The sequence below is a fragment of the Scardinius erythrophthalmus genome (assembly GCF_964197995.2).
Source record: "Scardinius erythrophthalmus genome assembly, chromosome: 1".
NCBI lineage: Eukaryota > Metazoa > Chordata > Actinopteri > Cypriniformes > Leuciscidae > Scardinius > Scardinius erythrophthalmus.
The window spans coordinates 5,650,364-5,663,177 of record NC_138221.1 but is presented as its reverse complement, the minus strand read 5'-3'; the positions used below and the strand labels follow the sequence as shown (position 1 = coordinate 5,663,177).

Here is a 12,814-nt window from a genome sequence, read left to right as displayed (position 1 = left end):
CATAACGAATCACTTACTTATTCTAAAAAGAATATCAAGTATACCGGTAAGTTAGACGAATCCGACATATAAAGGCTGTTAACAGTAAAACGTTCATCATTTAAAGAAATTTAAAAACAAGGATGGATAATACAAACTGCTTTCTGGTATTTTGACAGAAAAAAAAACAAACAAAAAAAAAACAAGCAAGAACAAAATTTAAACTTAGCCCGTCAAATTTAATTTTACAATTATCTTCTCTCTCTTTGAGCGCGCGTCTGTGTTTGTGAGAGAGCTCGCGCAGCACTGATACAACGCTAGCCTACTTTTTAATCCATAACTAACACGCTAGTTTTCATACAAAATAAATATGTAACATAATTAGGTACTTTAGTTATTATTAACACAATAACGGAACACATGAAGGCTACGTTTCTTAGCACTAAGAATTAATTAATAAACGCCTGTTTCTCCAGACTCGCGCTTATCCATAATATCACATCACATTCATAATCACTAAGCCATAGCGATTTCAAGTTTATTAAGATTTATTGTTCAGCATTTCTTGAGCCTTTTATTATTTGCATATCTGAATTATGTCTTCGTATTTTCTAAGTGACCATGAAGAACTGAGTATTTTAAAATAATCCATGCAATACATGTGATCATCGAATCCATAGGATTAGGTTAACTCAGTACAATATTTCAACTTTCCATATCGAGCCCAGCCCAGCCCGTTTACCTTCAGGAGTCAGATGTACAGTGACTACTGTACTGTCCTGTGTCCTCGCTTATGAAATCAGTCAGACTGCGGGCCGCGGGAGTGGAAGGCGGATCGAGCGGGATTTTTTATTGGTGTTGATTTTCAGTCTCTTTTTAATGATAGGCCTTACGCATCTGTCAATCATCCCCGCTTGCTATTTTGGGAATGAATCCAGCGCTATGATTGGTCGAACTCTTCTTCTTTTGCTGTTGCTTGATTTGAGGACTGCGCGTGCAGAGGCGTCGCCAGGTTTTTGCGTAGTTTAGACTAACAAATCGTACCAGCGTACTTTGAAGTCAAAATGCGTATCCGCTACGCAAAATGCGTACAGGTTGGCAGGTATGCAGTCTCTGGGCCGCACCAAGGGTCATGGAGCGGTAGAAAACCGGGGGGTGGCGCCCTTGCGTGGACTTTCGCCGACTAAATGCGGTCACCCGCAAGGACTTATACCCACTGCCGCGTATTGGCGATGCTTTGAATTATGTAGGAGGCTCTTGCTGGTTCAGCTCTTTGGGCAAGGACTGTGTCAGTTTAAAGTAATGCCCTTTGGACTGTATAATGCCCCAGTCACATTTGAAAGGCTGATGGAGCGGGTCCTTAAATACATTCCCCGCACCTGCTGTGTGGTTTACTTGGACGATCTGTTGGTCAATGCCAGAGACTTTAACCAGGCTGTCTCGAACTTACGGGAGGTCCTGACAGCCATCCGTAGCGCTCTTTAGGCCGCCGCCTAAGGCCAGGGTCCACGAAGAGCCTGGTAAGCACTTGGTGGTAGGAGGTTAGTGGACCGCTGCGCACCGGGCCTAGGGGCCTAGGGAGTCCAACGAATTTCGGCCCCTCGCTCGTAATCTGGGCAGCGGCCACAGGAGGGCGACCCCCGACCACCTGCAATCGTTTCGACACGCGTCGAACAGGTTTCAGGCCAGCAACCACGGAGCACACGAGCCTCCCCGACCGTCTTTTAGTGACAGCCCGTGGCCCCGCCCACTAACGATGAACAGCCTATTCGTCCCACTGACCGCCTAGGTGACCATGAACGGCCTATTCGTCCACGGCCAATCTTAGTGACAGCCTGTGGCCCTGCCCGCTGACAGCCTATTTGTCCCCCTGACTGCCTATATGACCACGAACGACCTGTTCGTCCACGGCCAATCTAAGTGACAGCCCGTGGCCGTGGCCCTGCCCACTGACCACGAACAGCCTATTTGTCCCCCTGACCGCCTAAGTGACCACGAATGGCCTGTTCGTCCATGGCCAATCTAAGTGACAGCCCGTGGCCCTGCCCACTGACCACGAACAGCCTATTCGTCCCTCTGGCCACCTATGTGAACACAAATGACCTGTTCGTCCATGGCCAATCTAAGTGACAGCCCGTGGCCCTGCACACTGACCACAAACAGCCTAATCATCCACGTGGGCACAGGAAGGGCCCACCTGTAACTTATTTGATGTGACCTTTTTAGGCTGTCCGTGGTCAGTGCATTATTGGTCATATTTCATAACCCTAAACGTTTTATTGCTTAAATCATAGCCACCAGGCGCTGAGATATTGCCGGGTAAGTTGTTGGAAAGATACGGGTGAGTTTTCAGAAAGATATGGGTGAGTGCCCCCAATATCTTAAGTTAGGGAGTTGAAACTCGGTAAGTGTACTAACTGGTCCATGCGCAGTGGAATGGGCTCAGTCTCATCTCTCTAGCGCCACCAGGTGCCGAGAAATGGTAGTGCACCACCCTTATTTCTGCCCCTATTGAGCTCAAGTATTGTGGGCATAGCAATTGGGCCACAACTGGTCTATTGGACTTGGTCCCGTGTATCTAGCATTACGAGGCGTCGAGATATGGATGGGTGAGTTTTTGGAAAGATATGGGTGAGTGGCCCCCCTGAGTTAAGCCCCCCAATATCTTGAGTTTCATAGGTCCTAGTCAGGTCCGAATCTTCAAGATTGTGTAACCCTGTAGGCATTTTTGAGGAAAAGTTGTTATACCACATTTTTAGAAAGTTCAATGTCTCCTGAATAAGGATCCACCGTATAACATTGAAATAAGGGTCCCATTTTCTTGTAATTGTCATTGAAACAATAGGTGCATTATTCACAGCCAAAACACTACAGGTGGATAGGGTAAAAAATTTAAGTTATAGATATCACCATAAAACCTTTCCAGTTTTTCACTTACATAGAGACAGACATTTTTTGTATTACAAGTTTTCTGAAATGTCATGTTTACATATGCAAATGAGGCATACCAGTATATATATATATATATATATATATATATATATATATATATATATATATATATATATATATATATATATATATATATATAATTCGAGGGGCAGGCATACCAGTGCGCGGTTCTCCCTTTCGGGCTAGCCCTGTCTCTTCGCGTCTTCACAAAGGTTGTCGAGGTAGCCCTTGTTCCTCTCGACGACTGGCTGATCCTAGCTCACTCTCGAGACAAGGTTTGCGAACAGAGGGACCTAGTGCTGCGGCACCTAGCTTGTCTGGGCCTTTGGGTCAACTGGGAGAAGAGCAAACTCTGCTCCGTGCAGAGGATCTCTTTTCTCGGTATGGAGATCGACTCGGTCGCCATGTGCGTGCAGCTTATGAGCGTGCGCGCGCAGTTACTGCTAATTTGCCTTCGTCAGTTCGAGGGCAAGAGTGCGGTTCCACTGAAACTATTTCAGAGGCTCCTGGGGCATATGGCATCCGCAGCCGCAGTAACGTCGCTCGGCTTGCTTCATATGAGACCGCTTCAGCTTTGGCTTCGCGATCAAGTCCCGAGGTGGGCATGGCAACACGGCACGCTCCGAGTCCCAGTGACTGCCGTCAGACCTTCACCCCGTGGACGAACCTCAGTTTTCTATGGGCTGGAGTGCCCATAGAACGAGTTTCCTGGCATGTTGTTGTATCAACAGATGCCTCCATAATGGGCTAGGGCGCCATGTGCAATGGACATGCTGCCGCAGGCTCCTGGACAAGACCCCAGCGCCTTTGGCATGTCAATTGCCTCGAGTTGCTGGCTGTACGTCTCACCCTGCACCGCTTCTGTGCGTTGCTCAGGGGTCAGCACGTATTAGTCCGATCAGACAATACCGCCACAGTAGCGTACATCAACCGACAAGGTGGTCTGCGCTCCCGTCGTATGTCGCAACTCGCCCGTCACCTCCTCATATGGAGTCAGAAGCATCCGAGGTCGCTTCGAGCCATTTATATCCCGGGAGACCTGAACCGTGCAGCTGATATGTCTCGGTTTCGGCCTCTCGCTGGAGAATGGGGACTCCATCCCCAGTCGGTTCATCTGATTTGGGATCAGTTCGGGGACGCACAGGTAGATCTGTTTGCCTCCCACGACTCTTGCCACTGCGACCTGTTTTATTCTCTGACCGAGGGCACGCTCGGCACGGATGCACTGGCGCACAGCTGGCCGCGGGGCCTCTGCAAGTATGCGTTTTCCTCCAGTGAGCCTTCTTACGTAGACTTTGCGCAAGATCAGGGAGGACAAGGAGCAGGTAATTTTGGTTGCCCCGTATTGGCTCAACCGCACCTGGTTCCAAGAACTAGTACTCTTCGCGACAGCACCTCCCTGGCCAATTCCTCTGAGAAAGAACCTGCTTTCTCAGGGACGGGGCACCCTATGGCACCCTCGTCCCGATCTTTGAAACCTCCATGTGTGGTTCCTGGACGGGACGAGGCAGGTTTGAGTACCCTACCACCAGCGGTGGTGGCTACCATCACTTCCGCTAGACTAGAGCATCGTCCACGAGACATGCCTATGCGTTGAAGTGGAACCTCTTTGTCAACTGGTGTTCTTCTAAACTTAAAGAACCCACGAAAGGCCCGATCAGTGTCGTGCTTTCCTTCTTGCAAGAAGGGTTGGAGCGAAGGTTGTCTCCCTCCACCCTGAAAGTGTATGGTGCCGCCATTGCCACACATCATGATGCAGTTGATGGTAAGTCCATTGGAAAGCACGACCTGATCATCAGGTTCCTGAGAGGAGCGAGGAGACTGAATCCTCCTCGCCACCTCTCGTTCCCTCTTGGGACCTCTCTGTGGTTTTAACTGCTCTGCAGAGTGCTCCGTTTGAGCCTCTGCAATCAGTGGAGCTTAAGTTCCTGTCAATGAAGACAGTGCTCCTGGTTACATTGGCCTCCATCAAGAGGGTAGGGGACCTGCAGGCATTTTCGGGTGACGAAGCGTGCCTGGAATTTGGACCAGCTAACTCTTACGTGATCCTGAGACCCCGGCCTGGATATGTGCCCAAGGTTCCCACCACACCCTTTCGAGACCAGGTGGTGAACCTGCAAGCGCTGCCCTTGGAGGAGGCAGACCCAGCCTTGGCACTGCTCTGTCCAGTACGCACCCTCCATACTTACGTAGACAGGATGCATTGTTTCAGGACTTCAGACCAGCTCTTTGTCTGTCATGGTGGGAAGCTGAAGGGAAAGGCTCTCTCCAAGCAAAGGTTGTCTCACTGGATAGTGGATGCCATTGCTTTGGCTTACCAGCAGCAAGGTCGACCATGCCCCCTTGATGTGACGGCCTGCTCCACCCGGAGTGTGGCATCCTCTTGGGCTCTAGCGCATGGCGCCTCGCTAACAGACATATGTAGATCTGCAGGCTGGGCGACACCTAACACGGCCTCTGGGTGACCCCCACGTGTGTAGTCCACTGTAAGCCTCTCTGAGCATGTGTCTTTCCCTCGGCAAGCTACCTTGCCACCCCTGGGTTTGAAATATTCCCCCTGCAGCTGGACACCCCAGTGATTCTCAATATGCAGCCCCCTGGGGTCATGTGTATTCCAAGTCCCCCCCTTCGGGCTGGGCATAATTGCATATTTCCATTGATATATGCTTCCCAGTGTACCTTGGCATAATTCCAGCAGCCATTAAAAACTATCCCTTTCATGTTAATGTTGTTTTTTCATTGTTTACATGTTTAAATATTCTGAGAATGCATCGTTTTAGTTCTAATGTTTAAACTGCAATAAATGCATTCAACTTTTTTTTTTTTGGCAGCCATTTTGTTTTTATTGTTTATGCCAAAACAGTGATGTTTACAACTTGTTATACGGCAGAAATGGATTCAGCACCTAAAAATCATATAGAAACAACACTTGAAGTACTTTTCCTCAAAAATGCCTACTGCATCTTATCCAGGGCTATTTATCTATTTTGGGACCTGACTATCCACTTTTGCTGAATCGTATGAAACAGCTGAAAATTTCTAAAAGAGCACAGCGTCATCATTATGCCTGCTGCACTCATAGTATGGCAGCAAAGTTTCTTGATTATTAAGCAGGAATGAGAGTATAGTTCCTAGCCATATCCACCTAGAAAATCAAACCTTTTCATTTTCCGTCGGTCTTAGTACACAATGTAACTACAGAAGAGTCAAGTTTTAAATAGGAAAATTATCTAAACTCTTTGGTCATTTTTTTGAGAGATGCTAATGGTCTTGTCCGATTCAATGACCTATGCTAAGCTATGCTAAAAGTGGTACCGCCAGACCCGGAGATCGGCTGAATGGAATCGAAAATGGTAAAACTCAACTGTTTAACTCTGGGGGAGTAGTAAACTGAGCCTATTTCCCAAAAAAAGTGGAGTATCCCTTTAAACGTTAAAAGGATGACCCAACATATTTTGCTTTCCTTGGGCACAGCAACCTTTTCAGAAATTTATATGACTTGACCTCAAAGACAGACACAGGTAATCGCCCGCGCTAAGTCGATCACTCTCATTCACTGTCTGTTTAGGCTTAAGTGCAAATCCACAAAGCCTCTGTACAAATACCCATGATAAAAACAGTCTTGTTATCCTTATCAACTTATTTAACATTCAATACACATGCACAAAGTTCAAAACAAGAAGGATATTGCCTTATAAAAAAAGAAAACATGCAAATATCGCGGTTGCTGCGGTTACTTGCATTCCTCTGCGGATGGCTTGTCAGTAGCGCGGTACTGCAATATTGCGGTTATCGCGACAGTCCTACTCAGGCACAGGGGGCGCAGCTTTCTTCATTACCTCACACAAACACATTTCAAAAAAAAATTTGCCTTTGCAAACCAGAGACAGAGAATGATGGATAGACTCAAGAAGTGACCACATGTAGAATGCAACAGGACATTTCTAAATGGTTAGTTGATGAATTTTGGTGGCTTGTTATCTTCTAGTCAGTTATCTTCTCCTGTAGCTCAAACAGTGTGTGTTGGCGCTTGCAACGCTAATGTCGCTGGTACAGCAAAACAAATTCAACGCGCATGAGTGACAAATACAACAATAGAAATGGCTGTTTTAAGACATGAAAATACTGTTTGATGTTCTTTCTTGCCCGGTGCACATTGTAAGATTTTGGACAGTACAGTAATCACCATTATGTCATTACGTCCATGTCCATATTACATTACATCCAAAATGTCATACCAAGTTTGTTAGATACATATCGTACAGTGCGATTTATAATCTTATAGAAATGGCAAAAATTGCAGTCTGTAGCAAGCATGACAAGCAGGTGTCAGAAACAGAAAGTTGCTCAGCGTTGTTGTTTTTACACTTTTCCATGAGCGCCACCTACTGTCAGAAATTTACACTGCATTTACTGACATTTTTTTGCATTGGTCTGAACAGACAAATCTCATGTGAATTTTGTGCCGAACATTTGTGTTAATGTGAAAATGTCCTGTCGCTCATCGTGGCTGTTGGGAAACTAACTTAGAAAAAACATATTTCTCAGCACATAAAGATGAGCTACAGTGATCTCAGACTGTGGTGATGTGGTTTATCCACTGAATGGATCTTCATGTGTAGCTTCAGGTCACTTTTAAAAGAGAAACTCTTCCCACACTGATCACACGTGTGCGGCTTCTCTCTGCTGTGGATCCTCTCATGTTTTTTCAGATATGATGAGTGACTGAATGTCTTGTCACAGTGTGAACACTTGTAAGGTTTCTCTCCAGTGTGGATCACCTCATGTCTTTTCAGATCTTTTGACAGACTGAATCTCTTGTCACAGTGTGAACACTTGTAAGGTTTTTCTCCAGTGTGGATCCTCTCATGTGTTTTCAGATATGATGAGTCACTGAATCTCTTGTCACAGTGTGAACACTTGTAAGGTTTTCCTCCAGTGTGGATCCTCTCATGTGTTTTCAGATGTTCTGATCGACTGAATCTCTTGTCACAGTGTGAACACTTGTAAGGTTTCTCTCCAGTGTGGATCCTCTCATGTGTTTTCATAGATGATGACTGACTGAATCTCTTGTCACAGTGTGGACACTTGTAAGGTTTTTCTCCAGTGTGGATCCTCTCATGTGTTTTCAGATATGATGAGTCACTGAATCTCTTGTCACAGTGTGAACACTTGTAAGGTTTTCCTCCAGTGTGGAACATCTCATGTGTTTTCAGATCTGCTGACTGACTGAATCTCTTGTCACAGTGTGAACACTTGTAAGGTTTCTCTCCAGTGTGGATCCTCTCATGTGTTTTCATAGATGCTGACAGACTGAATCTCTTGTCACAGTGTGAACACTTGTAAGGTTTTTCTCCAGTGTGGATCATCTCATGTGCTTTCAGATCTGCTGACAGACTGAATCTCTTGTCACAGTGTGAACACTTGTAAGGTTTTTCTCCAGTGTGGATCCTCTCATGTGTTTTCAGAGATGCTGACAGACTGAATCTCTTGTCACAGTGTGAACACTTGTAAGGTTTTTCTCCAGTGTGGATCCTCTCATGTGTTTTCAGAGATGCTGACAGACTGAATCTCTTGTCACAATGTAAACACTTGTAAGGTTTTTCTCCAGTGTGAATTCTCTGGTGCCGTTTTAAACTGCTTGCTGTAGTAAAAGTCTTCTCACACTCAAAGCACATGTACTCTCTCACACCAGTGTGTATTTTCTCATGTCTATGTAAATATTGCAGCCATGAAAAACTCTTTTCACACACAGAACATGAATGCGGCCTCTCCTTCATATGAACTGTCAGGTGTGACTTCAGGTCTGATAACCTAAGAAATGTTTTTCCACACTGATCACACATGAACGGCTTCTCTCCAGTGTGGATCCTCATGTGAATCTCAAGATTTTGTTTGGTTGTGAAGCTCTTTCCACACTGAGTGCAGGTGAAAGATTTCTTGGCTCTTCTTTTCTTTGAGCGACTCAAGGGTTTTTCTCCAGGTTCCTCCTCCTGTTCACTCAGTTCTTCACGCTCCTCCGTCACTTCACTCAGTTCTTCACTCTCCTCCTTCACTTCTATCAGTTCTTCTCTCTCCTCCTTCACTTCACTCAGTTCATCATTCTCCTCCTTCACTTCACTCAGTTCTTCACTCTCCTCCGTCACTTCACTCAGTTCTTCACTCTCCTCCGTCACTTCACTCAGTTCTTCTCTCTCCTTCACTTCACTCAGTTCTTCACTCTCCTCCTTCACTTCACTCAGTTCTTCACTCTCCTCCTTCACTTCCATCAGTTCTTCACTCTCCTCCGTCACTTCACTCAGTTCTTCTCTCTCCTCCTTCACTTCACTCTCCTCCTTCACTTCACTCAGTTCTTCACTCTCCTTGCTCTCTTCCATCTGGTCTGAGAGGAAAAAGAAAATATTAAATTTAATTTCATTCATTACCACTTCATTCGCCATGAACTTGTTCGTTTCTTTTATTATTTTATGCAATCAGAAACACTCTAACTGGCTGCGCTTTGTATCTCTCTGTGAAAATCCTTCCTTCCCGCTCTGGGCGATATATCGCATGACATTGTTAGGCGCATCTCGTCAGTAAAACCGGTTCCTTGATTAGTAGTAAATCCCCATCACCTGCTTTCAGATGGAGTGGCATTTACTACACAGAGCCATAGTTAACTGACAAGCTGAGCCATATTGCATTAATTATCGCAGGCGATACGTCCGTGATAATTAATGCGGCTCTGTGCAGTAAATGCCGCTCCATCTGAAAGCAGGTGATGGCGATTTACTACTAATCAAGGAACCGGCTTTACTAATGAGATGCGCCTAACAGTGTCATGCGATATATTGCCCATCCCTACAATAACCGCAATAAAGCCGTATATTGCCGAAAAGCGCATGTTGTCTTTTTTAGGAGTAATTTGAATGGTTTTGATAGTGTAAACAGTTGAAGAGTTATGGTAAAATAAATACAGCTTGCTGGTTTGTGTCTGTGACGACACAGCCGGATTAAAAGGGTTAAAAGAGAGAAATATAAAGTGAAAAGACATGAAAGTGAGCCCTGATGTAATAGTAGAAAGTAGATAACTGCTATAAAATTTTATGATGATTTGATGCTTTTTTATACATTGATTATATGTCTTTATTCATCCATGAATGAGGTAAATTTATCTTCCAATTATTATTTTTGGGTGAAAAATAGCTGGGTGGGTTGATGAACTGAGAAATCAAATGTCCCTTGAGCTTTTGACATATAAGAGGTCCTCATATTATAAGAATATCCTGTAAGTTTCAGAGCTGAAAACTTCCTTGTTAGTTCAATAAATGCTTTTATTTACACCAGGCACAGCGAATGACAGGTTTTTCAAAGTAGGGATCTATGACATCAAAGGGTATCAAACCCCACCTCCACAGAAGATGATCAACGCCTGCTTCAACACTGCCGGTTTAGCCCCGCCCACCGACTTACATGTCCCCTCACATGTACTGACGGGTGTCAGTTGAAACTCATATGGAAAACTGTAACCCAATTATAGCAGTGGGCATTTACTTCCAAGTCTTCAATGCGGCACACCCATAAAAACTGAGCGTTTCAGGAGCCAGGCTCAAAACCAGGGTAGAAAATTGCATATTACTTATTCAGAAACACAAACTCTGTGAGAAATAACACAAGCGTTCAGCATTCAAGTGGAGTGGATTATTTTTAATTGTTTAGTTATTATTATTTGTAATATGTGACGTCATTTCACAACCGTTGCAGTGTCTGTAGAAACTTCAAAAGCTCAGTGTAAATTGGCCGCAGCTTTAACTAGATTTAAATTAACTATTTTCATTAGCATTATCTGTGTCCTACTGTACGTTTCACTCAACACTGTTACTCCTGACATGATTTCCTCCTTTCACAAACAGAAAATAAAAATTGACAATTCTTAAAAATTGTGACACTCAGGAAGTGACATCATCTGGGCTCTTTCTACTGCATGATAGGAAGACAAGAAAATAATCTCAATCCAATAGGTTTGTTTGAGATGCTTGCCTGAATTGTGCGAGACTAGGTGCTGGAGTGAGATGAGGAGTGAAGAAAGTTCAGGCGAGACGGAGAGATCTCTCTTCTCTTCTAGTAGTGGATTTGACACCTGTGAGATCAGGCGGATATCGAGGGATTGACGCTCGTTCATAGTGTTGCTAATAAACTGGATTTAATTTAAATTAGACATTTCTAACCAGCATGCATCTCGCGCTGATCACCGGTGATTGGTTCTGCTCAGATTTTGCACATCTCAAACAAGCCTACAGTCTCAGTTTTTACACAAACTGTACCGCGTTGATCTAGGGGTGTGCGATATACATCATTTGTGATAATATCATAATTGTTGTTTAAACGATATGCAAAATCTTATTATCGAGTAACCAATCAAAACGCTGGATCAATTGTTCAGGAATAGGCTTTATGCCCAACTCCACTACTTCCTGAACTTCAGCCAGCTCCTTTGTTTCCTGTCTGCCATTATTGGACAAACTGATTCATCCAGGTGTGTCTGATTATTGTTACTGAGGTCAGGCACACGTGGATTAATCAGTTTGTCCAATAATGGCAGACAGGAAACAAAGGAGCTGGCTGAAGTTCAGGAAGTGGTGGAGCTGGGCATAAAGCCTATTGACGGCGCGCAAGGCTGCACACGTGACACGTGCATTCAGAGCGTGTGGTGCTTGACAGAAGTTAAAATGAGCAAAGAAACTGTGAGAGAAGATATTTAAACACCAGCAAACTCACAGTCCGCGCTAGATTTAATTCCTAGACGTGGGTCGTCATCACTTGCATGGAGGTGGTTTGGTTTTGAAAGGTCAGATGTTAGTCAAAAGACGCCGATCTGCAAAATGTGCAGAAAGTTGGTTACAGTCAAAAGCAGCTCGACGACCAATCTCTTTCACCATCTTCCAACTACCCATCGCACTGAATATGAGGATTATGAAAAGCTTCGCGAGTCAGCCGAACACGACGCGCCTGCAGCTGACAGGGTAAAATAAAATAAAACACACACGCAACAAACTTTGGCCGATTCATTTACCAAGAAAGTTCCTTACGACAGAAAAAGCGACAGATGCCAAGATGGTGAACGTGATTTTACCAAGTACCACATGTTGATCCAGGAACAACTTTCCAATCAACCAATCAGATTTGAGGAACAAGTTTACTTTTTATGACAAGTTTAGGCTTAGACCCAGGGTGAGGTGCTTCAACATCAGTGTCATTCACCTATCATTTCCCTCTGATTTTAGGGAAAAGTTATGGGTAGGGTTAGGTTTAGGGGTAGGGATAGGGTAAGGACAAAATTTTGGGACAGGAATGTTATTCCAGGTAGAGGTCTTCACAGTGAACCCGAGACCCGTTGACCCGGGACCCGACCCAGGACCCGTACGGGTTCGGGTCTATATTTTAAATGATCAGCCAGGTCCGGGTCGGGTCCGAATCTATTACTTTGGGTTCTGGGTCTGTTTAACATTGTATGTAATACCCGTGCGATCAGAGTCATCAGATCAGACTCGGAGAAAACCCAGTTACCAAAGCTTCAGTGAGGGACCGCCAAACCGCGCTTTAGATTTTACAATATAAATTAACAACAGTCTTGTTTAATCTTAAAGTTTTAGTGGTCAGATTCAGACTCGATGCAGAGCAGAGATCACAGAGATGATAGCAAATAAATAACGTCAGCGGCCATGGCACTGAACGAGCAATCGTTATTATAGTTCAAAAGGGCAAACAGTCAAAGTTATTATGCGTGTTAACTCGAGTCAGAATGTAAGTTACATGTGCAAAGTTGCATTTGTCATCCGTCACCATGACATCAAGTGGACTTTTGAAGCTGAAATAATGAGTGGATTAAGCTTGGACTTGGAAT

At 44.7% G+C, this 12,814-nt stretch overlaps 1 protein-coding gene across 2 annotated transcripts in view; it reads right to left on the bottom strand.

The window, feature by feature from the left end:
- Positions 1-5,757: 5,757 nt before the first annotated feature.
- Positions 5,758-12,814, bottom strand: part of LOC308693333 (uncharacterized protein) — a 37,062-nt gene continuing 30,005 nt past the window's right edge. The window contains exons 2-3 of one of the 2 annotated variants that reach the window (XR_014030435.1): positions 6,838-9,313; positions 5,764-6,770 (exon numbers count right to left, since the gene is read on the bottom strand). Coding sequence is in view for 1 of the 2 variants with exons in the window: in XM_081370171.1 (XP_081226297.1) it covers positions 7,494-9,313 (1,820 nt within the window). In the remaining variant the exon portion in view is untranslated. Of the gene's footprint in view, positions 9,314-12,814 lie in introns of both variants that reach the window. The other variant, XM_081370171.1, reaches the window with a different exon arrangement.